We start from the raw sequence: 27,823 nt of genomic DNA, 5'->3' as shown, positions 1-27,823 counted from the left end.
ATGAGAATGTGCATTGACTACAGAGAATTGAACAAGCTGACGGTGAAGAATAAATATCCATTACCTAGGATCGATGATTTGTTCGATCAGCTTCAGGGGAAGACGGTCTTTTCTAAGATTGATCTCCGTTCGGGTTATCATCAGTTGAGAATCCGAGAGGAGGACATTCCGAAGATGGCTTTTCGCACTAGGTATGGACATTACGAATTCCGGGTTATGTCATTCGGACTAACCAATGCTCCTGCAGCATTCATGGACTTGATGAATAGAGTATTCAAGGATTTCCTCGATATCTGTGTTTATGTTTATCGACGACATCCTCGTGTACTCTCAATCAGAAGAGGAGCATGAATTACATCTTCAGATGGTACTGCAACGGCTTCGGGAACATAAGCTTTATGCCAAGTTCAAGAAATGTGAGTTCTGGCTATCTCAGGTGTCCTTCCTAGGGCACATTGTGAGCAAAGATGGGATCAAGGTGGATTCCGGGAAGATTGAATCCGTCAGGGATTGGCCGAGACCGAAGACAGTGACAGAGATCATAAGTTTCTTAGGTTTAGCTGGGTACTACCGTAGGTTCGTGGAAGGGTTTTCAAAAATTTCAATGCCCCTAACCGAGCTTACAAAGAAGAATCAGCGATTTATTTGGTCAGACAAGTGCGAAGCTAGTTTTCAGGAGCTAAAGCGGAGGTTGATTACCGCACCAGTGCTAGCCTTGCCTTCAGACAAGGAGAAGTTCGTAGTTTATTGTGACGCATCCAAACACGGTTTAGGGTGTGTGTTGATGCAAGCCGATCGGGTTATCGCTTATGCCTCCCGTCAGTTAAAGGATTATGAGCAGCGATACCCGACTCATGACCTAGAGTTGGCCGCGGTGGTTTTCGCATTGAAGATTTGGCGGCATTACCTTTATGAGGAAAAGTGTGAGATCTATACCGACCATAAAAGTCTCAAGTATTTCTTTACTCAGAAGGATTTGAATATGAGACAAAGGCGTTGGTTGGAATTAGTGAAAGATTACGACTGTGAGATCCTATATCACCCCGGAAAGGCCAATGTAGTGGCCGATGCCCTGAGCAGAAAGGGTCCCGGGCAAGTAGCTAGTATGGTTCGGATCTCACCTCAGCTAGCAAAGGATATGGTTAGATCCAGCATTGAGTTTGTGGTAGGTCAGCTTCACAACTTAACGCTGCAATCTGATCTGTTGGAAAGAATAAAAGTCGCTCAGATGACGGATCCAGAGTTAGTGAAGATCCGAGATGAGGTGTTGGCTGGTCAAGCCAAGGACTTTTCAGTGTCAGACAGTGGGATGCTTTTGCATAAAGCCAGGGTTTGTGTTCCGAATAGTGTGGAACTTAGGAATGAGATCTTTGAGGAGGCTCATTCTACCCCGTATTCTCTGCATCCCGGCACCACTAAGATGTACTAAGATTTGAAACCGTACTTTTGGTGGAGCGGTATGAAGAAGAATTTGGTAGAATTCGTATCGAGATGCCTCACTTGTCAGCACATTAAGGCTGAACATCAGAGACTAGCAGGGTTGTTGCAGCCTCTAACCCTACCAGAATGGAAATGGGAAGATATTACGATGGATTTTGTGATCGGGTTACCTAGGACCACGGGTTTATTTGATTCCATCTGGGTAGTGGTGGATCGATTTACGAAATCTGCTCATTTTCTGCCGGTTAGAACAACATTTACAGTGGATCAGTTGGCAGAGTTGTATGTCAGAGAGATAGTAAGACTTCACGGGGTACCGAAGTCGATAGTTTCGGACAGGGATCCGAAGTTCACCTCCAAATTTTGGCAAAGTTTGCAACGGGCAATGGGTACAAAGCTGAAATTCAGTACAGCATTCCATCCTCAGACAGATGGTCAGTCCGAAAGGACAATTCAGATATTGGAGGACATGTTGAGAGCCTGTGTTATGGACTTTGAAGGCTCATGGAATAAATATCTACCGTTGATAGAATTTTCTTACAACAACAGTTACCAGAGTACGATAGGGATGGCTCCCTATGAACTGTTATACGGTAGGAAATGTAGATCTCCCATCCACTGGGATGAGACAGGGGAGAGAAAATACTTTGGTCCAGAGTCAGTGCAACGGACCAATGAGGCGATAGAGAAGATAAAAGCTAGAATGCTTGCCTCACAGAGCAGACAGAAGAGTTAGGCAGATCCGAAACGCAGAGATGTTGAGTTCCAAATAGGGGACCATGTGTTTTTACGGGTATCCCCGATGAAGGGGATTAAACGTTTCGGGAAAAGAGGCAAGTTATGCCCTAGATTTACAGGACCTTTCGAGATTCTCGAGAAGATAGGTCAAGTGGCATATCGGTTAGCATTGCCTCCAGCCTTATCAGCAGTTCACAACGTATTCCATGTCTCGATGTTGAGAAAATACGTTTCAGATCCCTCTCATATACTCAGTTATGAGAGCCTTAAGCTACAGCCAGACATGACTTATGAGGAACAGCCAGTGCAGATCCTGGATAGAAAGGATAAAGTCCTTCGGAATAAGACCATAGCATTAGTCAAGGTTCTCTGGAGAAACAGCAAGGTGGAGGAAGCCACCTGGGAGCTAGAGTCAGATATGAGAGCTCAATATCCAGAGTTGTTCAGGTTAGATTTCGGGGACGAAATCCTTTTAAGGGGGGATAGTTGTAAAGCCCGCTTAGTTTAATTTGAAAATTAGCAGATAATTATGATTAATTATGGAAATTATTTATAGCAATTTAAATAATTTATTATACTGTTATTTATTGAATTCAGAAATGCATTGCTATGTCATTCAGTAGTTTTCATATTTTGCATTTCTGGTGCCCGGTATTTTGGAACTCGGTGTTTGGCTCAGTAGAAATCACAACTTAGCATGTTAGTAGTTTGGGACGGGTTATTAGACATTGGGAATGTCGGGAATGGCCGGGAATTTAGAATTTCCCAAAAATACCCCTTTAGTGTGTTTTATGTGGTTTTAGTGTGGAGGGGCAAAATGGTCTTTTTGCCCCATTAGTATTTTGTCTTTTAGTGAATTTATTAAATGGAAAATAAATGTTATTTGACTCTTAGTGTTGGCTGAAATGGTTAAGTTAACTCCTTATTTTTATTTTACAAAAACTCCATTATTTCAAAGTTAGAAAAAATATTCAAAAGAAAAGCAATTTTTCCTCTCAAGCTCTCTCTCTTTTCGGCCACTTGAGGCAGCAACTAGGTAGTGTTTTCTCTCTATTTTCAAGTGATTTTTCAGCAAGATTAAGTGATTTTAGTAGAGGTATTTCTTTGTTCAATCTCTTACTTTGTTTCCTTGAAAATTTTGATGAAAAGATGAATATTGCATGATGATTTTTGGTGATGTTGCTGCTATTTATTGTTGTTGTTATTTCCTTGTTTAAAATGTTGAATTAAGTAGGTTTAATTAGATTGAATTGCATGCTTGAGTTCCTTGTTCTAGTTGGATAGATTTTTATGTAAAAAGCTTGGGTTTTCAAAGAAAAATGGAGGTTTTGGTGGCTGTTATGTTTGCATGAGTTTGATTCTAGTTTCTGAGGTTGTAATTAGCTTGATTATGAGTTTGAAGCATAGTTTGAATGCATGTCAGGTGATTTTACTCAAGTTTGAGTTTAGAACTCAAAGCTTGAGCTTTAATGGTGTTTTTCGTATCTGTGATTTCTGGGTTGTTTTGATGCCTTAGAAATGTTGTAGGGAAGGTATAGAACAGGTCTGGAAGGTTTGAATCAATTTGGGGTTGATTTGTGGAAGTTATGAAATTTTGGGTTTGCTGCCTGCGAGGAACCGGAATTCCGGTTGTGCATCCGGAATTCCGGATGAGGGTTCTGAATTTTCCAGAACCGGAATTCTGGTTGGGCAACCGGTCTACCGGTTGGGGAAAATTCAGGGACCCGTGTTTTCCTCGTTTTTATGTTTTAGGGGGTATTGCCATGCTTTTTATCGATAGGGAAACTTTTGGTTCCTAGTTTAAGTCCCCGGGAAGTAATTTAGCGTGTCACTTATAGCGTTGTGATTTTTATGGTTTAGGAGCACATGTCCGTAATCCGCTCGGCTAAAGTTCCGGTCGGGTTGACGCACACCTGAATTCGGAATCCAGGTAAGATTAGTATAACAGTATGCATATGTAGATTACATGTTTAGCGTGCATGTAGGAAGCCTATTAGATTACATTAGTTATGTATGTTGGCTTCGAACCATCCAACCCTGTCACGTCGGTACAGGCTGGAGTATGACCGACGGCGGAGTATGACCGGTTCGACCGATCAGCCGACACTTGGTTGGTGGTTCCGTACTATTGACGTATCCCGTCGGTACAGCGGAGTATGACCGGCGGCGGAGTATGACCGGTTCGACCGATCGGGAGGATATAGTAACACGTCGGTACAGCCGGAGTATGACCGGCGGTGGAGTATGACCGGTTCGACCGATCAGGCTGTTACGTGTCAATAGTACCGTCCCTATGAACGTTCAGAACTCAGTACCATGTTGGACATGGCAGTAGTGGCTCAGTACCGTGTTGGACACGGCAGTAGCGGGACTCAGTATCGTGTTGGACACGGCAGTTAGGGTAATGATCAGGGGTATGGGCGTCTGATCATAACCGGGATTATGTATGAGTATTATTATGCTTTTCTTACTGAGTCTGTCGACTCACAGTTCTACGTTTATGTGTAGGTAAAGGCAAGGTTAAAGCTGATGGACCGTGAGCGAGCTTGTGAAGATTGTACATGTCGGGGCGGTTAGGCCTGGAGCGTACGATCATCGGGACAGCGAGGCTGATTTTGTAACTGGTCGCTAGGCGACATTTATTTTGTGTATCAGTTAAACAGTTAAATCTTTTTGTAAATGATTTTATAATCGGGATCCCGAGTCTTTTGTAATATTATTTTATAAGTTTAATTAAAAAGCAAAAATTTTAATTAATCACGTTTTTCCATAAACCTCGTTGATTAGCAACGAGCTGCACAGCATGTTTAAAAATCACGTAATACGCCTATGTTAGTTAGGGTGTTACATTACATCTATTGTTTCAAGTAAAAAATGCATAATAGAAAAATTACCTGGTTTGTCTTCAGGTTTGTATGTTACACGTATAAGTACAATAGAAACTCATGTTATTGTGAACGAGAAGTTCACAAACCAGAAAAATTTATTTGTTATTTGGCATGACCGGTTAGGCCATCCCGGTTCAATTATGATGCGTAGAATAATAGAGAAGTCACATGGTCATCCATTGAAGAACCAAAAGATTCTTTTATCCAGTGAGTTCTCATGTGCTGCTTGTTCTCAAGGAAAGTTAATCATTAAGCCCTCACCGGTAAAGGTTGGAATTGAATCCCCTGGATTTCTTGAACGAATTCAGGGCGACATATGTGGGCCTATTTGCCCACCATGTGGACCATTCAGATATTTTATGGTATTGATAGATGAATCAACTAGATGGTCACATGTTTGCTTATTATCTACTCGTAATGTAGCATTTGCTGTTGGGTTTTATGCCCTAAATAAAACTCTTTACAATCTGATTAGTTATCCATATAAGAAATTTGAAGTGATTGATGTTTGCATGAATTCTACATGCTAATGGTTTAATATGTTTAATATGTTTATTACTATTACACACACAAAATCAGTTAAATCCAGATCATATGTTTATTCACAATTACAGTATCGTCAACACAATGGAATGTGATTGTGATCATATGAATCAAAAGTTTTGGTCCCTGTTTCATCAGTGTTATTGGATTTACACTAATGTGATAATCAGCGATGACGTGTACTTGCACTTGGAGTAAGTGTTATGTTCTTTCCAGGACATTAGTAAAGTATACTAGTTTCGAATGTATGGAGTATACATTGGACTGGACCGATATTGCAACTAAGTTAAGATATTACAAACTTACCGTTATACATATCTTTCCAAGTCAATATCAGTAGTTGATCTTAAGATTAAAAGAATCTAAATCCTGATATGCTTAGGCTCAACTCAGGAGTACTATTCATGTTCTTAGATTTATTAGTTAAGCCTACTTTTGGGTCAGGGTGATACGTATATTTTGAGAACATGATAGTATGATTGAGTGGGAGTGATGAACATAAATATGGAATCTATAGCTTCTACTGGTGTATAGAAGTCAAGTGATGATTCCCTTCGAGCTTAGCAAATAGAAGTAAATGGATGAGCTCTTGTTTAACTGACTAATTATTAAATCACTAAAAACCATTTATAGGTAGCTAAGTGTTTTAAGGGGCAAAATACATTGAGGGGTGAGAACGGTAAAGAAATCCCATCTCGATGTAGATCATCTATATAGAGGATCTTTAAATCACAATAAGATTATAACAATGGTTAAATGAGATAGTATATTGATATCGTGGAACATACAATATGCTCTATATAAGTCTGAGAGTGCAATTCTAAGTTCTAAGAGTGGATTCAACGAAGAATTAATAAGTAGGAATTTACTTGGTAAATTTGGTTCACTTATTGGAAGCTCAGCATATAGATCCATGGTCCCCATTCTAGTTGAGAACATTCTTCTTGTAAGACTCATTAATTGATTCGTGATTGATCAATTATAATTCTAAAGTTAGACTATGTCTAATTTTATGAATTTTCACTAAGCAGGGGTGAAATTGTAAAGAAAAGAGTTTCTAGGTTTATTTATTTATTAATGGACTTTATATGTCTAATTAATAATTAAATTAAATGACAATATTATTTAATAATCTATTTTAGTTATTAAATAATTAGTTTTGGCATTTAAAAGGTTAGAATTGGAAAATTGGCGTTTTTGAGAAAATAGAGATAAAATTTGATAAAATTGCAAAATTAAGTGAGGCCCATTACAACACCATGGCCGGCCACTTAAGTTGATTTTTCAAATTAATATTTTCATTATTTTAATGTCAAATAATTCTAAACCTAAACCTAGTAGTTGCCTATAAATAGAAAGTGATGGCTCAGTCAAATACACATCTTTGAATAACCTTTTCTGACAGAAATTTCTCTCTTCAGAAAAACTGAGCCTTCCCCACTTTCTATACCTGGCCAAAATCCCTCTCTCTTTTCCCTTCATCTTTTCGTGACCCTAGTGAAAGAGTAAGTGCCCACACACAGCAAGCAGTAACTCAATCATAGATTGGAAGACTGTGAAGGATCAAACTTGAAGAAGAAGGACATTCGGGCTCAGATCTTGATTATACTCTGCTACAGAAAGGAATCAAGGGTTAGAGATCTGAGTGGAAGGAGACATTAATTTCGCTGCATCAATGTAAGGTTTTCTTAACTTTATATGTGTTAAATTTATCGTTTTAGAAAGTTCATATTTAGGATGTTTAAACAACATACTTGTGAGTAGATCTAAGATCCTGGTAAAATAATTTTCAATAACTGGCCTCAGAGCCATGGTAATTGATTTACTTACATGAAATTTGGACTTTAAAACGATTGTTTGTTTGTTTTTGGATGGTATCATGTTGTATTGAGTGTTATTTGATGATTGATTGATGTTTGTAAATTTTCGTGAAAAATAATTGCGATTTTGTTTCTGGAATTATTTTTATTGGATAGTATGGAAAAAATTAAGCAAGTTAGCCTTTTACAGAACTCAATTTCGATTTTATTTGAATTAGTTATGAATTTTTGAAGATTTGAAAAAATCGGGGCTGTGCTGAAATTTTCTTGCGATCGCAAAACTGTCCGTACAGTTCACAATTTTTTCGTTTTTCTTCGATTTTTCCTGCTTTTTCATGGAATTAACTTCCGATTTTTTGTATAGTTTTGTATATATACTATTACTATTCCTAATTCAATTCTAATTATCATTTTGAATTAATTTAATATTTTTTAAATTTAATTCAAGATATTAGTGTAATTTGAATTTGAATAGAATTAGTATTTATCTTTTTGCTTAAAAATCTATCTTATTTTTAAATTTGATTATATCTTATCTTATTTTTAAATTTAAGGTCAGATTTTATATATATTTTTTTTTAAAATTAAATCTTTTTTAGATATTTTGACCTTATTTAAATTTAAAATAAGATATTTATAATCATGTAATTTTAAATAGATGTAAGATATTTTGCTAACTTTTAAATTTTGTTATTTTATTTATTTAAATTAAATTTAAAATCTGAAAAGATATTCATTTATCTTTTCTAATTTTTATTTCATTTTTATTTTTAAAATAACATTTAATTTTTAAAAGTAGTTAGCAAATTTTTGAAATGATATTTAGGTTGGTTGAAACCTAATTTTTCAAAAAGTAGGTGTAATTTTAAATTTCGAAATTTAAATTTTTTTTTATTTCCGAAATTAAATTTTTTTTTAAAATTTTATTTTTCGAAAATTAATTTTTTTTATTTATTTAATTATTTATTTTTCGAAATTATTTATTTAAAATTAAATAAATCCTACTTCCAACTATCCAGCTAACCTTGTTGCAGGAGTATGTGGTTTTAACTTGTGTGTAAGTTTTTAAAACCTATTATTACTTGATTGCAAATAGCCATGGTTACTTTTTTCCAGATCTAATGATCTGATGGCTCCCTTGGTCAAGTTAATAATTTGTAACAGGTAAATTTTACAATCTTCTTTCATCTGTGTATGACCTAGCAACATGATAGGATCCATCCAAAGTGTGCCTGTGTGAGCCTATATGTTTATTTTGTTTTAATATATATACATATAGGTTGTTGCTAAATAAAATGTCACACCATGATAGATTTTATTTAGGTCCATTTAGTTATTGGACCTATTCAATTAATAACAGTTATTTATTTTAAGGTTAAATTCCTCTCTTTTGGGCCTTGTGTGAGAGTTGGGAGCCATAGAAGTGGGTACGACATACTGAACCCAGCACCCCCTCACATGAACTACCCCAATTGTGAAGGCCCATTTGCCTGATTTGAATAACTGTACTAGGTTAATTATATTAGTTTGACCTAATAAAATTGAATTAGCAACATAATTAACTTTTAAAATATATGAAAATTTATTTTTCATTTTAATATTTTAAAGTTAATTTTAAGAAAAACACTTTTAGTTTAGATATTATTTCTAGACAAACTATTTGTATTTTTCTTGTATTTAATTAAATATAGAATTTTAACTAACTAAGATTCTTTCTGGAGCTTATTTAATTAAATATTCCTATTTAAGTTATAAATTAGTTGTATCAAGTGATTTTCCTAATCTAACTTAAATTTGAATATTTGATTTAAATTTTAAATCAAGTTGAGGAATCCTAGGCATTAGTTATTAAAGATTCTTAAGATATTTTTTAAGTTAATATCTTTTCAAATATTAACTTAAAATGGAATATTTTAGATATTTTTTGGTTAATATCTTTTCAAATATTAACTTTAAAAAGATATCTTCAAATTAAGTGGTTACAACTTAATTTTGATATTTAATTAAATCTAAATTTGAAATTATTTAAGTTTTAGATTTTTTCTATCTAACTTAAATTAGATATTTTTCAAATTTTTGAAAAGATACTTAGTCAAATAAGATATTTTCTAGATAGTAATTTCTAGACTACTTATTATTTCTAATATTTAAATAGGAAAATTATACTTTGTGAAATTAATTATTTAAATAATTAATTTTGGTACAATTTTATTAAGTATATTTTTCCTAGTATTAAACTAGACATAAATAATTAAGCCTTCTCTACACTTAATTATTATTTCTTGAATTTAATACATTTAATTAACTTGAAGAATCTAAATATCTAAGTTGATTTTCATCATGATACTTAATATTTATTGATTTTTCATGACACTTAATTAAATAGAAAATTATTTTTAGGTTGAAATTTAATTTTTCAACTTAAATTTAAATAATTTTCAATATATATATTTTTCTTTATTTTATTAATCAATTTCGAAATTTGCATTTTATTTATGCAATATTTTCGAATTTTTTATTTTGAAAAATAGATTGAGTTGTAAATTAATTATTTATTTTAATTAATTCTTGGACCAACTACAATCAATGATTTTTTCATTTAATTGATTAATTTAAAATAAATGAATTTAAAATATATATATATTATTAGAAATTGAATTAACTAGTCAAAAGAATATCTAGATAGGTGATATTTTTGCTTGAAGTATTTCTTTTCTATTTTTTATTATTTTCGAAAATTGTATTTTTATATACTTTAAATTTTCGAACCCAATAAATATATTCTCAAAGGAAATTTTTAAGTTGCTAATTATTTATTTAATTCAACTTAAATTAATTTCCTTAATATTTATATTTAAGATTATTACTAAGATGGAAATAATTAATTTTATTTCAATCACCATCTAAGTATAATTTTATAAATATTATATTAAATTCTTATTTTTGAATTTTAATTCTTAATTTAGAATTTAATGAGATTTATTTATTAGAATAATAAAGAAAATCCATTTTAAATAATGAGCTTTATTATTATTAAGATATTCGATCTCCATTGTCGGTTTTACACCGCGTTTGTTTTAGTGAGTAATCCTCCCTAATGGAGGAACGTTCATTAGCAATTTCGCACCGTTTAATCTCGCATGATAAGTGGTTTGTAAGTGTTTTATATGGTATAGATCACCCTAATGGTGGCGACCATATTTGACTTGCAAATTGCGAAACAATGGTAGAAGCTCATGAGATAGAATAGCCTTGACTCTTGCCTAAACGGGACAACGCTGGATTCCAATCTTGATCGAATAAAAGGTTGCTAGAATGTTTAACATTTTAGATGAGCTGAAAACTCTATTCAATGGATGGTAGCTTTGACTCTCGCCTAAACGGGACACTGATATCAGTTTGTTGAAAACCTTGGAAATTATTTAGGATTGAATTTTTTAAGTATTTTCTCATATCATTCCTACTTGCTATGTGCTTATAATTTCTGAATTGATTTTGTGTTAAACCATTATTAATTTCTATTTGTTGATTTCTATTATTTTGTAGTATCCTGTTTTGTCAAAATGAATCCCATGTTATCACTGTTGACTGAAAACAAACTGAATGGATCTAACTTTAATAAATGGAATGAGAACATTAATATTGCTCTCATAGGAGAAAGTGCCTTGTTTGTTTTAACTGAGCCGTCACCTGAAGTGCCTGGGGACAATGCTTCCAAAGCTGTGAAAGAAAAGTATGAGCGTTGGCAGAAGGAAAATGACAAAGCTCTATACTTTATGCTTTCTAGCATGGTTGACACCCTCAAAACTCGGTTTTCTAAAACTGAGAAGGCTGCTGAAGTTATGACGAAGTTAAATGAGCTATTCGGTAAGGCATCACTTCAGTCACGCTTTGACGCGACTAAAAAGTACATTAATGCACGGATGGAACCTCATCAAAACGTGCGTGACCATGTTCTCCTCATGTCCAGTTATTTCCAAGAAGCCCAGGATCATGGTGCTGAAATGGACAGTGCTACTCAAGTTAGTCTTATCTTGAATAGCCTGACTCCAGCTTTTCTACCATATACATCAAATTATGTCATGAATAAGAAGGAAATTGACTTTCATGAATTAGTCAATGACCTTCAAACTTATGAAAATTTGATTGGAGGACCCCAAGAAGAAGGGGAGTAAACCTCATAATCCTGGTAATGGTAATGGGACGATAAAACCTGAAGCAAATGTTGCCTCTGCTTCAAAGCCCAAATCGAAGAAGAAGTGGAAGAACACCAAGAAGCGAACAAAAGCCCTGAAAAAGGCTGCTCCTTCTGGTGATGCTACACTTAAAGGAAAGTGTTTCTACTGCAATGAGAAAGGTCATTGGAAACCCCAGTGTCCTAAACTTCTTGCAAAGAAACAAGGTATTTCCATTTATAAACTTTAAGAGTTTTAGTGAATTATTATCCAATTAGATTTATGATTCTGGACTAACTTTGTTTATTTGTTTTTCTTCTTCTTATAGGCCAAGCTAGTTGAACTCAATTGAGTTAGATCAGAAAGCTGGATCAAGGGTGAAATCGTTCAGATGAAGATGAAGCTCTTCAATTTTTGAATTAATTGTTTTAGTTTAAAGACAATTTGGATTTCAAATTTTAGTCAGGGATATTTATCCCTGTTTCTCTCATATTGTTGCAATACATTTTTTTTATTAATAAAGTATTTTTTTCGAAATCAATATTGCAAATTATGAGATTGAGCTTCATTCATTTTATCTTCATCTATTATTACCACATTATATTTGTATGTTTGTATGTGTAAGTGTTTTTATTATTGATACAAATTCTATAATATTTACAACTCTTCATAGAGTTATATTATATAAACACTAGAAATTATTTCTATGTTTATCAATAATTGTTAATTCTCATACAATTATTAAGAATTTGTTTAATAAAAGTATCTTATGATCTGATAGGGGTGGAGAAAAGTTAAGAAAACTATGCAGTTCAATGATCTTTTATATCTAATGAACTCTGGATAGTATTCAACTCCACATAAACTCTATCACACTAAGAGAATCATGATCTTTACTACCTTTAGGGGTGGATCATAATCTCTATATACTTAGGGGTGGAGGTTATCCAAAAGTACCCTATATGTATATTCTTAGGGGTGGAGTCTATTCCACAATTCCCTATGTAACACATATCTTCTTTGAACATGGAAGTAATATAATGAGTCAGCTATTGTCAATATAAATTCTTGATTTTGATTGTATGTTCCATTTCGATTTTACTGTTGTAAGTAAAAGTTTGATACCTTTGAAAGTTCTTTGTTAAAGTTTCACACTACCTTAATTGAGTGGGAGAATTTTAAAGTTCTATACCCATCTTCATTAGGTTGATAATTGTGATAGGTACTTAAGAACACTATTGAAAAGCAAATCTAACCATTCACATGGATAGTTATAGCTTATCAGAATTATGAGAATAAGATAAAGAACTCTAGTTCAGTCCATTCGAATGACTTGAACCAAGAATTCTTAATCCTCATAAAATTTGATGGTATCTTAATTTTGATTACTTTATCTCTGGCATGTATTTTTCACTTCAAAATACTAGTCTGCTATGTTGATGACTTAGTCTTAACTTAAAGTTTCAGACTAATACAAAAGTCACAAATAGGTAACTCTCTAAACAATCAGAGGTTAAAAGTATTATTTAACCAGACATCTGCTATTGAGTGGGAGCTATCTGAGATGTAATCAAATAGGGAACATTAGAAGATATTCAAGGATTTATGAAAGTGATCTATATGTTAGATATTAAGGAACTGTGTATCAGTTGTCCTTGTATCTCACCATCTAATTTCGATTTCTATGAGATGGTGCTTACTTTGGGGGTGGAGGAATTATTGTATAATAATTCAAGCTCTACCAGAGAAGAATTATAACTTTGTGTATTCGAAATCCAAGAAAGTTATATCACTGAAGATAAGTCTACACTGTATTATCTCAATTACATATTTTAAAATATGAGAGATATGTCTTCTGTTAATTTAGATGTACTTTTAAAACAGTAAAGATTTCAGTATCCCTTGATGAGTAAAGCATATAGTAAAGGATGTTTCATAAGTGTATTTATGAACTAGTTTCCAGAAGTTTGGGTGGATTCAAATATACTACACTTGATCTGAAGATCAAGACATCAGGTTGACCTATTTGCACAGTTTGTTTTATATTAGTGCAAGTGGGAGTTTGTTGGGTTTTATGCCCTAAATAAAACTCTTTACAATCTGATTAGTTATCAATATAAGAAATTTGAAGTGATTGATGCTTGCATGAATTCTACATGCTAATGGTTTAATATGTTTGATATGTTTATTACTATTACACACACAAAATCAGTTAAATCCAGATCATATGTTTATTCACAATTACAGTATCGTCAACACAGTGGAATGTGATTGTGATCATATGAATCAAAAGTTTTTGTCCCTGTTTCATCAGTGTTATTGGATTTACACTAATGTGATAATCAGCGATGACGTGTACTTGCACTTGGAGTAAGTGTTATGTTCTTTCCAGGACATTAGTAAAGTATACTAGTTTCGAATGTATGGAGTATACATTGGACTGGACCGATATTGCAACTAAGTTAAGATATTACAAAGTTACTGTTATACATATCTTTCCAAGTCAATATCAGTAGTTGATCTTAAGATTAAAAGAATCTAAATCCTGATATGCTTAGGCTCAACTCAGGAGTGCTATTCATGTTCTTAGATTTATTAGTTAAGCCTACTTTTGGGTCAGGGTGATACGTATATTTTGAGAACATGATAGTATGATTGAGTGGGAGTGCTGAACATAAATATGGAATCTATAGCTTCTACTGGTGTATAGAAGTCAAGTGATGATTCCCTTCGAGCTTAGCAAATAGAAGTAAATGGATGAGCTCTTGTTTAACTGACTAATTATTAGATCACTAAACACCATTTACAGGTAGCTAAGTGTTTTAAGGGGCAAAATACATTGAGGGGTGAGAACGGTAAAGAAATCCCATCTCGATGTAGATCATCTATATAGAGGATCTTTAAATCACAATAAGATTATAACAATGGTTAAATGAGATAGTATATTGATATTGTGGAACATACAATATGCTCTATATAAGTCTGAGAGTGCAATTCTAAGTTCTAAGAGTGGATTCAACGAAGAATTAATAAGTAGGAATTTACTTGGTAAATTTGGTTCACTTATTGGAAGCTCAGCATATAGATCCATGGTCCACATTCTAGTTGAGAACATTCTGCTTATAAGACTCATTAATTGATTCGTGATTGATCAATTATAATTCTAAAGTTAGATTATGTCTAATTTTATGAATTTTCACTAAGCAGGGGTGAAATTGAAAAGAAAAGAGTTTCTAGGTTTATTTATTTATTAATGGACTTTATATGTCTAATTAATAATTAAATTAAATGACAATATTATTTAATAATCTATTTTAGTTATTAAATAATTAGTTTTGGCATTTAAAAGGTTAGAATTGGAAAATTGGCGTTTTTGAGAAAATAAAGATAAAATTTGATAAAATTGCAAAATTAAGTTAGGCCCATTACAACACCATGGCCGACCACTTAAGTTGATTTTTCAAATTAATATTTTCATTATTTTAATGCCAAATAATTCTAAACCTAAACCTAGTAGTTGCCTATACATAAAAAGTGATGGCTCAGTCAAATACACATCTTTGAATAACCTTTTCTGACAGAAATTTCTCTCTTCAGAAAAACTGAGCCTTCCCCCACTTTCTATACCTGGCCAAAATCCCTCTCTCTTTTCCCTTCATCTTTTTCGTGACCCTAGTGAAAAAGTAAGTGCCCACACACAGCAAGCAGTAACTCAATCATAGATTGGAAGACTGTGAAGGATCAAACTTGAAGAAGAAGGACATTCGGGCTCAGATCTTGATTATACTCTGCTACAGAAAGGAATCAAGGGTTAGAGATCTGAGTGGAAGGAGACATTAATTCCGCTGCATCAATGTAAGGTTTTCTTAACTTTATATGTGTTTAATTTATCGTTTTAGAAAGTTCATATTTAGGATGTTTAAACAACATACTTGTGAGTAGATCTAAGATCCTGGTAAAATAATTTCCAATATTTGCAAGATTGCTTGCTCAAATAATCTGATTACGAGCACAATTCCCAGACTATGCAATCAAGAAAATCCGCCTTGATAATGCTGGTGAATTTACATCACAGGCTTTTAATGATTATTGTATGTCAATAGAGATAAATGTTGAACATCTTGTTGCTCATGTACATACACAAAATGGTCTAGCAGAATCATTTATTAAGCGCCTCCAATTAATCGCAAGACCATTACTTATGAGAACAAAACTCCCAATTATAGCTTGGGGACATGCTATTTTACATGCTGCGGCACTTGTACGCATTAGGCCAACATCATATCACAAATTCTCCCCACTACAATTGGCTTTTGGTCAGGAGCCAAATATTTCCCATCTAAGAATCTTTAGTTGTACAGTATATGTTCCGATTGCTCCACCACAACGAACAAAGATGGGTCCTCAAAGGAGGCTGGGAATATATGTTGGGTATGAATCTCCATCTATCATTAAATATCTCGAACCCACAACTGGAGATGTATTTACAGCACGTTTTGCTGATTGTCATTTTGATGAGACAAGTTTCCCAGCTTTAGGGGGAGGGGAAAAGAAACAGCTGGAAAAAGAAATTATATGGAATGCACAATGATTATCTCAATTTGATCCTCGTACAAATCAATGTGAACTTGAAGTTCAAAGAATAATTCATTTGCAAAATATTGCAAATCAATTACCAAATGCATTCACTGACCCAAAGAAAATTACAAAATCACATATTCTAGCTGAAAATGCTCCAATTCGAATTGAAGTCCCAGAAGGACAATTAATTAATGATTCTAAAGCACGTTTGAAACGTGGTAGACCAGTCGGTTCCAAAGATAAAAATCCTCGAAAAAGAAAGGGAGCAAATAATCAAGATGGCCCTAATGAAGAAATTTGAAAATTTCGAGGAAGATGTTGACATAAACAAATCTCTTGAAGAGATTCAAAATTCGAAAATATTAGCAATAATGAGATCTCAATAAATTATGTCAATACAGGAAAAGAATGGAACCGACTCGAAGTAATTGTCGACAATATTTTTGCTTATAATGTAGCGCTAGAAATTATGAATGAAAACGAGGATCTTGAACCTAAATCTATCAAAGAATGTCAAAATAGAAAAGATTGGCCAAAATGGAAAGAAGCAATTCAAGCAGAATTGAATTCACTTGCTAAACGTAAAGTATTTGGACCTATAGTCCAAACACCTGAAGGTGTGAAACCCGTTGGATACAAATGGGTATGTTTACGTAAAAGAAATGAGAAAAATGAAGTTGTGAGATACAAAGCAAGACTTGTAGCTCAAGGTTTTTCTCAAAGGCCAGGTATTGATTATGAGGAGACATATTCTCCTGTGGTGGATGCAATAACATTAAGATATTTGGTTAGCTTGGCTGTGAGTGAAAAACTCGATATGCAATTAATGGATGTAGTCACAGCTTATTTATATGGATCACTAGATAGTGATATTTACATGAAGATCCCTGAAGGATTTAAGATGCCTGATGCATATAATTCAAGCAATCGAGAAATGTGCTCAATTAAATTACATAGATCATTGTATGGATTAAAACAATCAGGACGCATGTGGTACAATCGACTTAGTGAATATTTATTAAAAGAAGGATATAAAAATGATCCTATTTGCCCATGTGTTTTTATAAAAAGTTCAAGTCCTGAGTTTGTTATCATTGCTGTATATGTTGATGATTTGAATATTATTGGAACTCCTGAAAAACTTTCAGAAGCTGTGGAATATCTAAAGAAAGAGTTCGAAATGAAAGATTTAGGAAAAACAAAATTTTGTCTTGGTCTACAAATTGAGCATTTAAAATGTGGAATTTTCATTCATCTACTGAAAAGATTTTGAGACGGTTTTATATGGATAAATCACACCCATTGAGTAGCCCAATGATAGTTAGGTCACTTGATGTAGAAAAAGATCCTTTTCGACCTAGAGAAGAACATGAAGAGCTCCTTGGTCCAGAAGTACCATATCTTAGTGCAATAGGAGCATTGATGTATCTTGCTAATTGTACAAGACCTGATATAGCTTTCTCTGTCAATTTATTAGCAAGATTTAGTTCTGCTCCAACATATAGACATTGGAAAGGGATTAAGCACATACTCCGCTATCTCCAGGGTACTATTGATAAAGGATTATTCTATTCTAATAATTGTAGGTCACAACTTATTGGCTACGCAGATGCAGGATATTTATCTGATCCACATAAAGCCAGATCTCAAACTGGCTATTTGTTCACTTGCGGTGACACTGCTATATCCTGGCGATCAACAAAGCAAACTCTGGTGGCTACTTCCTCAAATCATGCTGAGATACTTGCAATTCACGAGGCAAGTCGAGAATGTGTTTGGTTAAGATCAATGACACAACATATTCGAGGAACATGTGGATTAACATCTAATAAAGAAGTACCAACAATTCTCTATGAAGATAATGCTGCTTGCATCGCTCAACTTAAAGGAGGGTACATTAAAGGAGACAGAACTAAACATATTTCACCAAAATTCTTCTTTACACACAATCTTCAAGAAAATGGTGATATCGATGTTCAACAAATTCGATCAAGTGATAATCTTGCAGACTTATTCACGAAGTCATTACCAACATCAACTTTTGAGAAGATGGTTCACAAGATTGGAATGCGTCGATTAAAGGATCTCCACGAATGCCAAAATGAGGGGGAGTAATTTCATACTGCACTCTTTTTTCCTTGACCGAGTTTTGTCCCACTGGGTTTTCTCGGCGAGGTTTTTAATGAGGCAGTTATTATGGACATCCAAGGAGGAGTGTTATAAATAGTATTAATTATGTAGATGTTCAAATCTTTTATTTATTACCATTAATGTAATCAACATTCTCTTTTTCTTAGTTTCCCTTTCTCTTAGTTTCTTAATATTTGACTCTTGTATGTGTATAAATAGGAGATCACCTATTGGAATAAAACACTCAGAAAATTCTCATCTCTTCTCTATTTTCTTTCTCTAAATTATAATATTACATAATACTAATATTTCATAATAATTCCTCTTTTTTAAATCACTTAATTAATTTTAAAATTTTAATATTTTTTTTAATTTACTAAAAAAATATTGAATCTTTCTTTTTTTCTTGTTTTTATGAATACAATTTAATAGTTATCAACATTTAAAGGGTAAATACCATTTTGGACCCTCTGTTTTGCAAAAGTTACCAATTGGATCCTCTGTTTTGTAAAATGACAAAATGGACCCTGTATTTTCTAAAATGGTACAAATAGGACCCTGAATTGATTTTTTTGTCAAAATAAAGTTTAATTATAATCCGATCTAAAAGTGCTGTGATAAAACTGTTTACATTTTTTGTATCTATTCGTATTAAGCATTGTCTTCAAGTTGGTTGTATTAAAAAAAAGTTGTCAAAAATTAAGCTGAGTGTCCTATTTTTACTATTTTAGAAAATGCAGGGTCCATTTTGTCATTTAACAAAACACAGGATCCAATCTGTAACTTTTGCAAAACACAGGGTCTAAAATGGTATTTACCCACATTTAAATAGCAAAATTATTATTTTAAAAAGATGGTCCGTATTTAAATTGAAATAATAGAATTGAACTTACTACAAACACTAAATTTTTGTAAATATAAAAATTCATAAATTATTTTTAACAAGCCACATATTTTAACAAATAATCAACATCGTGGAAAATTAAGGATGTAAAATTACTGAAATAATAATTGACTTACTTACGTATTCAGTGACGTAAGTAAGGAATTGTTTTTGTTTTCTGGTAGGGAACAAATACAGTGATACTACTGACATTTCATGTTTTTTTTACACAAATAATAATAAAATAAAATAAAAAAAAGTTTGATTTTGTGTGAACCAAATAGTGACAAGTAACTAGAAAAATTATGTGCTCACATATCCATGTTTAGCTAACTTCTTTGGCTGTGCTAATTTAAGAAAGTGGTCCAATAAATAATACATAGTACAAATAAGAAAAACTTTGGGAAATTTAAAAAAAAATATTATTTTATTTATAATTTTAGAGTCTAAAATTTTTATATATAAAAATAAATTTGTAAATTTTTAAAATTATAAAAATATATTTTACTTAATAAAAATTAAAAAAATAACTAAAAAATAATAAAAAATTAACCTCACACGAGAACTATACATAAAATGTAAATAAATTATAAAACTACTAAAAATAACTAAAAAAATATTCTCATAACAACTATAATATAATTATAAATGAATTGCAAAATAACTAAAAAAATAATTTATTTTTTTTAAAAAACTAAAAATGTATTTTTATAAATAAAAAATTTAAAGTGTAAAAATAAAACATTTTTTGTGTTGATGTATTTTTGTAATTTTTTTTTTAAATTTTTGATCTATGTAAAATTTTTAAATTTGTTTACTAAAAATACGTAATTATTCCCAATAATTTTTAGTTTGTTACTAATTCAGATAATAAGAGAAATTTTAAAGGTATCATAACAAACAATAAATAAAATTATTATAATTTAATATTGTAATGTTACCCATTATTTTTTGTTGTATTGGATATTTATAATACTAATAGCAATGCTCAATTACAAAAGCTTCCAAATGAGGAATTACAAATTATTTTATTGTTATTTTCAATTTCTATCAAAGAAATAGTTGAGATATATAAAATTATAATACAGCAAACTTTGTTAATAAAGGTGGGTTCATCTCTGATACAAGATTTAAATATAGTGTTAAATTTAGAAAAAAAAAATAATAAATGTTACATTTATTATTTTACTATATGTATAATACTATTTTAATAAGTTGGCAAATTATATAAGTTAATTAACACAAAAAATAGAATATCAATAATGATTATTGAAAAATTAAAAGATAGCTAGTAGTAATATTTGTAATTAGAAATGTGTATTAAATCTAAAATTAATGATTAATGATAAATCTGTAATTAAAAAAAAAAGTTATATTTATTGTTATCGATCCATAAAAATGGTCCACATGTATCTATTGATACATCTCTATAATCAATCTACAATAATGGTTAGCTCCGGTCTTAGTTAAAAGAGGGTTAGACTTCTGTCTAAGATCCACCTAATTTAGAGGCTTAAAAAAATTTATCTCTTTTCTACACATTTTCTTTATTAATTTTGAAAGTATTATAATTTCTCTAAATAAGAGTCTAAAAATATTTTTTTCATAAACTTAGGCTCCGTTCGGTAACTATTTTAAAAATAGTTTTTTGTTTTTTTAATCAAAAATTTAAAAATTCAAACAGAAATCATGTTCGGTAAAAAATTTTACTTTTTGTTTTTAAAATTTAAAATTAAAAAGGAGTAAATTTTAAAAATAGATTTTTGATGAATTTAAAAAATTTTAAAAACACTTTTTCAGTTTTCAATTTTGCTTCTCTCTCTCTCTCTCTCCTCTCTCTTTCTCGTTAGTCTTCCATCTGAGCCTCGATGAGTCTTCCATGGCTTCACCTATTCCAGGTACATCTCTTCTTTTTTTTTTTATCTCTCTATTTATATATATAGCTCTCTTTGTTCCTCTCTTTATATATATTGCCTCTCTTTCTCCCTATTTCTCATTTTTTTTTTATTCCTTCATTCTCAGATTTGAAAATGAAAAAAATGAGAAAAGCATGACAATGAGAGTGGTTTTTAAAGAGAAAGATCTTTTGCTATTACAGGTATGATTTCTCTTGTATTTTATTTTATTTTTTTGATTTTAGGGTTTTTATTTGAAAAAAATTGTTCTTAGCTTTTATTAGGTTTTTAGATTTAATCTTTCAAATTGGTTTTGGGTTTAATATTTGAGATTTTGTAGCTTAATTTTAGAAAAAAATTAGTGGGTTTTGAGTATGTGAGTGATTTTTGTCATTGTTTAATTAAATTTAGTTTTGTGTAGTATTTTATTGCTACTGTCATTTTTGGTTCTGGATATAAGAAAATTCTTGCATTATTATGCTTGCTGAACATGAATTCAAAAGACATTTGAGTAGTAGGAAGGAAAAGTTTGAAAAAAAGGGTCTCTATAAATGAGTTCTTAAGTCAACACAATTAATTTGAATTATAATTGGTTTATTAACTATTAATTAAGAGAAGCTGATGTTGGTTATTGTTTCTTCTGGTTTACTCTCACCCTTGTCTCTTTTTCCATAAAAATTCTTGCCAAGGATTTGATGAGTTTGAGTGCAATAATTGTTTGAGAAGTATTATTATCAATGAGGTGTGTTAAGATGTTTAGAAGGCATTTACTTATTAGCCACCTTATCTTGAGTGTGCAATTACTTTGTATGAAGCAGGCATCAATGGTGATCATTGGTGAGGTGTTCTCTAATTTCTTAAATATTTCAATAAGTGTCATCACGGTACCATATATAGTTTAGGAAAAATATAATAAGTGTAGCTATTTTAGTTTGGTATTTGATGACTTAGTAATCAATGGCAACCATATGATGATTCTATATGGATTAACTTCAATGTTGAACAGAACACCACTTCCTTGGCCCTCTCCTTTCTTGTTGAACAGAACACCACTTTTCCCCGCTGGAGGATTATTTTCTATAATATGTATATATATTTCTTTCACTAGATGTAGAAAAAGTTTAAGGACATGCAACTCAAATTATAATTCAAGGATAAAAAATTGTATGTATTATTTCTTTTCATTTGTTGTTTTCTTGGTTTGTTAGAAAGAAAATTAAACCGACCCTTTGTTTTCTAGTGAAAAACATAGGAATTATAATTATAGGATTAAAATAAATTGAAAAAGTGGTGAGTGTATGTCTATATGACATTAAGTATAAATTGACATATGCTACAAATATTTAATATTTATCTAGCTATGATGTAACACCTTAACTAGCATAGGCGTATTACGTGATTTTTAAACATGTTGTGCAGCTCGTTGCTAATCAACGAGGTTTATGGAAAACGTGATTAATTAAAATTTTTGTTTTTTAATTAAAACTTGTAAAATATTTATACAAAAGACTCGGGATCCCGATTACAAAACCATTTACAAAAGTTTACTGTCTATACAAAATACTTGTCGTCTAGCGACTAACTATAAAAATAGCCTCGCTGTCCCGATGATCGTACGCTCCAGGCCTAACCGCCCTGACATGTACAATCTTCATAGGCTCGTTCACGGTCCATCAGCCCTAGCCTTGCCTTTACCTACACATAAACATAGCACTGTGAGTCGACAGACTCAGTAAGAAAAGCATAATAATACTCATACATAAATCCCGGTTATGATCAGACGCCCATACCCCTGACCATAACCCTAACTGCCGTGTCCAACATGATACTGAGTCCCCCTAACTGCCGTGTCCAACACGGTACTGAGTTCTGAACGTTCATAGGGACGGTACTATTGACAAGTAACAACCTAATCGGTCGAACCGGTCATACTCCGGTTGCTGGTCATACTCCAGCCTGTACCGACGTGTTACAGTATCAGCCTGATCGGTCGAACCGGTCATACTCCGGCTGCTGGTCATACTCCGGCACATGTCAGACGTGATACGTCAAATAGTACGGAACCACCAACCTAAGTATCGGCCTAATCGGTCGAACCTGGTCATACTCCGCCGTTGGTCATACTCCGGCTGTACCGACGTGATACGGTGTCGGCCTAATCGGTCGAACCGGTCATACTCAGCCGCTTGGTCATACTCCGGCACATACCGACGTGACACAGTTGGATGGTTCGAAGCCAACATACATATCTAATGTAATCTAACAGGCTTCCTACATGCACGCTAAACATGTAATCTACATATGCATACTGTTATACTAATCTTACCTGGATTCCGAATTCAGGTGTGCCGGTCAACTTGACTGGAACTATCTGCGCGGTGGATTACAGGCTCCTAAACTATAAAAATCACAACACTATAAGTGATACGCTAAATCACTTCCTGGGGACTTAAACTAGGAACTAAAAGTTACCCTATCGATAAAAAGCATGGCAATACCCCAAATAACATAAAATCGAGGAAAACTAGGGTTTCTGAAATTTCTCCAACCGGTAGACCGGTTGTCCAACCGGAATTCCGGTTCTGGGAATTTTCGAAACCCATCCGGAATTCCGGATGCACAACCGGAATTCCGGTTTCTCGCAAGCAGATTTTCAAAATTTCATAACTCAACCAAATCACACCCAAACAACCTCAAACCTTCCAGACCTGTTCTATAGGACCCAAATAACATATCCAAGGCAATAACACAACCCAGAATGCACAGATACAAAAAGTGCCATTAAAGCCCAAGCTTTGAGTTCCAAAACTCAACCTTGGTTAAAATCAACTAACATGCATTCAATTCAGCCCAAATCAACTTAATCATGCATAGAATAACCTCTGAAAACAATAGCAACCATCTACAGCAAGCAATTAACAGATTGAACACATTTCTTTGAAAATCATATTTTGAGCTAAAAACTTCCAAGCTTGAAATCAAAGCAATTATCATGCATTAACTAGCTCTAACCTACTTAAAATAACAAGACTAAACCTCTGAAAATAACAACAAATCACAGCAGCAAGAACATATCAAAATCAAGCATGCATCATCATCTTTTTCATCAAATTTTCAAGAAAACTAAAAGAAGAGCTAGAGAGAACATACCACAACAAGAGTTCACAAAATTTGACTAGAGAGAGCTTGAAAAATCAAAGGGAACCCAGCCATAGAACCCCATGCAGCCGAGAGAGAGAGAGAGAGAGAGAGAGAGAGAGAGAGAGAGAGAGAGAGAGAGAGAGAGAGAGAGAGAGAGAGAGAGAGAGAGAGAGAGAGAGAGAGAGAGAGAGAGAGAGCCTTTTTGAAAAATTTTCTATTTTTCTAAGTTTTGAATGAAAATGAAATTTAAGGCACTTAACACATTTTACTTCAGCCAAAAAGGAATAATTAAATAACATATATTTTTCAATTTATTAAGTCACAAAAGACAAACTAACAATGAGGCAAAATGACCATTTTGCCCCTTCACACTAAAATCACATAAATAATACTAAAGGGGTATTTTTGGGAAATTCTAAATTCCCGGCCATTCCCGACATTCCCAATTTCTAATAAACCGTCCCAAACTACTAACATACTAAGTTGTGATTTTACTGAGCCAAACACTGAGTTCCATGATACCGGGCACCGAAAATGCAAAATTATGAAAACTACTGAATGACATAAAATGCATCTCAGAATTCAATAATAACAGTATAATTAATTATTTAAATAGCTATAAATAATTTCATAATTAAACATGATTAACTGCTAATTTCTAAATTAAACTAAGCGGTCTTTACATATGAGATTTGAGAGGAAGAATTATGTTCAGATAAATGATATTCTATAGCAACAACTTTAACCCCAGATGAGGAACTAAGGCAATTATGTTCTTGGTTGATTGAATTTGCACCTTTATGTACTGACTTTAATTCCCTAGTGGAAGAACTACTGATGTTATCAAATTCAGATATCATTAGTTCCTGGACAGACTTCTCTCTCTCAGCAATGTAGTAGTATCATTTGGTATGCTATGATATTGTGATGATGTGCAACAATTTTACCAACTTTTCTTGGAGAAGGCTCATATGGCGGTTGTTGCTCTAAATCTTTTCCTAATGAATCAAGATAAAAGAGATCAAGACCAAGGTTTAAGCTCACCTTGCTAGCTGATTTGTTAAAACTTACAGACTTGGATCTGCCTCCGTTTTATATACACTGAAAATTTTTCTTTTTTGCTTATTTTGATCTGTTCTGTACTTCTTGAAAGCCCATATGAGACCAACAACACCAAATTTGAGTATATATAAACTAGTTTGAATAAATATTTTTGGTTTACTTGGTTAAATCTATGCAATTTTTATGGTAATTCTGGTTTAGATAAATATACATCATATTATTATACTGTTGTATCTTTTTATATTTTCTTGGTAATTATCTGCAAGTCTTTAGTATATATAACTTAATTATAATAGTTGTGGCCAATTGTTTCTCTTAGTTTTGGATAATGAGTTTTGTGATTTCAAATTACTTATTTTTCTTAAGATGCTAATGAGTACTTTTTATTTGTTTTTTTTTTATAATTTTTATATATTTATTTAAAACTAAAAATAAATGATATTCATAATTTTTTTTTTTAAAAAAAAAGGGAAAAAAAATCAAAATTTATGTTTTTTGTTTTTAAAATTGAAAAATAAAAATGATTACAGAACACACTTTTATTTTTTGTTTTTAAAATTATAAAACAAAAGTAGTTACAGAACACACTTTTGTTTTCTGTTTTAAAAATTTAAAAACAAAAGTGGTTATAGAACACATTTTTGTTTTTCAAAAACAAAATTTTAAAAACAAAAAAAATTACTTTTATTTTTCTATTTTTAAAATTAAAAAATAAAAGTGTTACCAAACGCTACCTTACTAAATTTCAGAACCAATCTTAATGATGTATATAAGAGCATCTCCAATAAAAATACAAATTAGTGATATATTACTAAAATACAACTCACCTTGTGTGAAAAATGTACTCTAATAATTTGTCATAATGTCAAATTTAGTTTAAAGAAAAAGTTTTGTGAAATTAATTTTCCACTGAATAACATAATGTAAAATTCAACAAAATAAATGTTTTAATACTTCTATATCTTTTTATCATTTTTATTATTTTATAGTTACTTAATTATAGTATTAATTTATAAAAAAAAATTGTTTTAAAAAAAATCATAAAAATTTTATAATAATAAAATATTAGAATAATTATGTAAGGCACAATTTTTTGTAAAAAAAAAATACATTTTTACGTTTAAAGAATTTTTTTTATATTTTTACAATTTTTCATAGAAACAATACGAAAACAACAAGAAAATTACATAAAAGTAATACAAAAAATAACATCTAAATAATATTAAAATAACAACAAAAAAATAACATACAAATAACAAAAAATCAACAATACAATAACAAGAGTACAACATAAAAAGACCGTATATTTTCTAATAAAATTAAAAAAAATTGTAAAAATATTTAAAATTTCGTGAAACTATATTTTTGTTATTTTTGTGTATTTTTGAAATAGTCCCTAAAATATTGTTATTTTATATTTTCAATGTTACATTTTGCATCAACTATTGTAATTGTGTAATGAAATTTAATTTTAAAACTTGATAGAAATATAGAGTAAGGTAATTATTAATTTTTTTTGCTAAATATAATATAATTTTGGAAAATGCTTTAGTCAAGGTATTTAAATAATTTTACGTAGAGTCATTTTTTTAATTAATATGTGTCATGCATTACTTTATTTTATGTCCATATTTAATGTTATTTTCTTATTTATTTATTTCTATAATTATTTATTAAAAAATACTATCATTCTTTTTGTCACTTCTCTCCTCTTCTTCTCCCCCTCTCTCTTTTTCTCTAAAATTCTTAAAAGTTGCTCCTCAAATGACCCAAAACTGTAACAAAAAACTAAGAGCTTTGATATTTTTTTTCAAAAGAAAAATAGAGGTTGAGACTCAAAAGTTCTCTAATAGTAAAGTCAAAGAACAATACAAAAGAATATTTTTTTGTGGATATGATCTGAGAAGAGAGAGAGTTATAAAAGCTTTTTGTGCATTGTTTTTGATTTCGCTATTAGAGAATTTTTGAATCTCAACCTCTATTTTTATTTAAAAGAAAATATCAAAATCTTTTTTTTTTTTTTTTGAAAAGAAATATCAAAATCTTTAGTTTTAGTTACAGTTGGGTCCTTTGAGGAGCAACTTTTAAAAAAATTTAGAAAGAGAGGGAGAAGAAGAAGAAAGAAGTGGCGAGAAAAATAACAGTATTTCTAACAAATAATTATATATATATATATAAAATAAAGAAATAATATTAAATATATGTATATAGAAAAACAAGAATTATTTGCATAGAAAATACATGCATTTGAAAGTAATTATATAAATGCGCTTTGGTATTTTATTATTCAAAATACTGCTAGTTTTGAATAAGGCTAATTAGGATTTTTGCCACCTGAACTTTGACATGTACTCAACCATGTTCCGTAGACTTTGATATTTAAGGACTTTTGTCTAATTTCATTCAATTTTACTATTTCAGTGATTGTTTATGTACTCAACCATGTTCCGTAGACTTTGATATTTACCAAATCATGCCCATTGAACTTTGACATGTACTAAATCATACCCCTTGAACTTTCATATCT

The 27,823-nt window shown here is 31.7% G+C and overlaps 1 protein-coding gene and 1 long non-coding RNA gene across 2 annotated transcripts; both read left to right on the top strand.

Annotated features, from left to right (window-relative positions):
• Positions 1-17,421: 17,421 nt before the first annotated feature.
• LOC133037056 (secreted RxLR effector protein 161-like) lies at positions 17,422-18,230 on the top strand. The gene is made up of 2 exons (XM_061113866.1): positions 17,422-18,077; positions 18,194-18,230. The coding sequence occupies exons 1-2, from the start codon at positions 17,422-17,424 to the stop codon at positions 18,228-18,230; spliced, it is 693 nt and encodes a 230-aa protein (XP_060969849.1).
• Positions 18,231-20,860: 2,630 nt separating this feature from the next.
• LOC115712588 (uncharacterized) lies at positions 20,861-25,465 on the top strand. Its single transcript, XR_009687415.1, has 3 exons — positions 20,861-21,096; positions 21,221-22,458; positions 24,925-25,465. It is a non-coding gene; the product is annotated as an uncharacterized LOC115712588 (long non-coding RNA).
• Positions 25,466-27,823: the final 2,358 nt, after the last annotated feature.

This window comes from Cannabis sativa, chromosome 4 (genome assembly GCF_029168945.1).
Source record: "Cannabis sativa cultivar Pink pepper isolate KNU-18-1 chromosome 4, ASM2916894v1, whole genome shotgun sequence".
Classification (NCBI taxonomy): Eukaryota; Viridiplantae; Streptophyta; class Magnoliopsida; order Rosales; family Cannabaceae; genus Cannabis; species Cannabis sativa.
Note: the sequence above shows the minus strand (reverse complement) of the source record. Positions and strands in the feature narration are given on the sequence as shown.

Coding starts and splice junctions, on each gene's coding strand:
- LOC133037056 (XM_061113866.1), top strand. CDS start 17,422: ATGTGGAATTTTCATTCATCTACTGAAAAGATTTTGAGACGGTTTTAT. Junction 18,078..18,193: donor ATCGCTCAACTTAAAGGAGG/GTACATTAAAGG, acceptor ATAATCTTGCAG/ACTTATTCACGAAGTCATTA.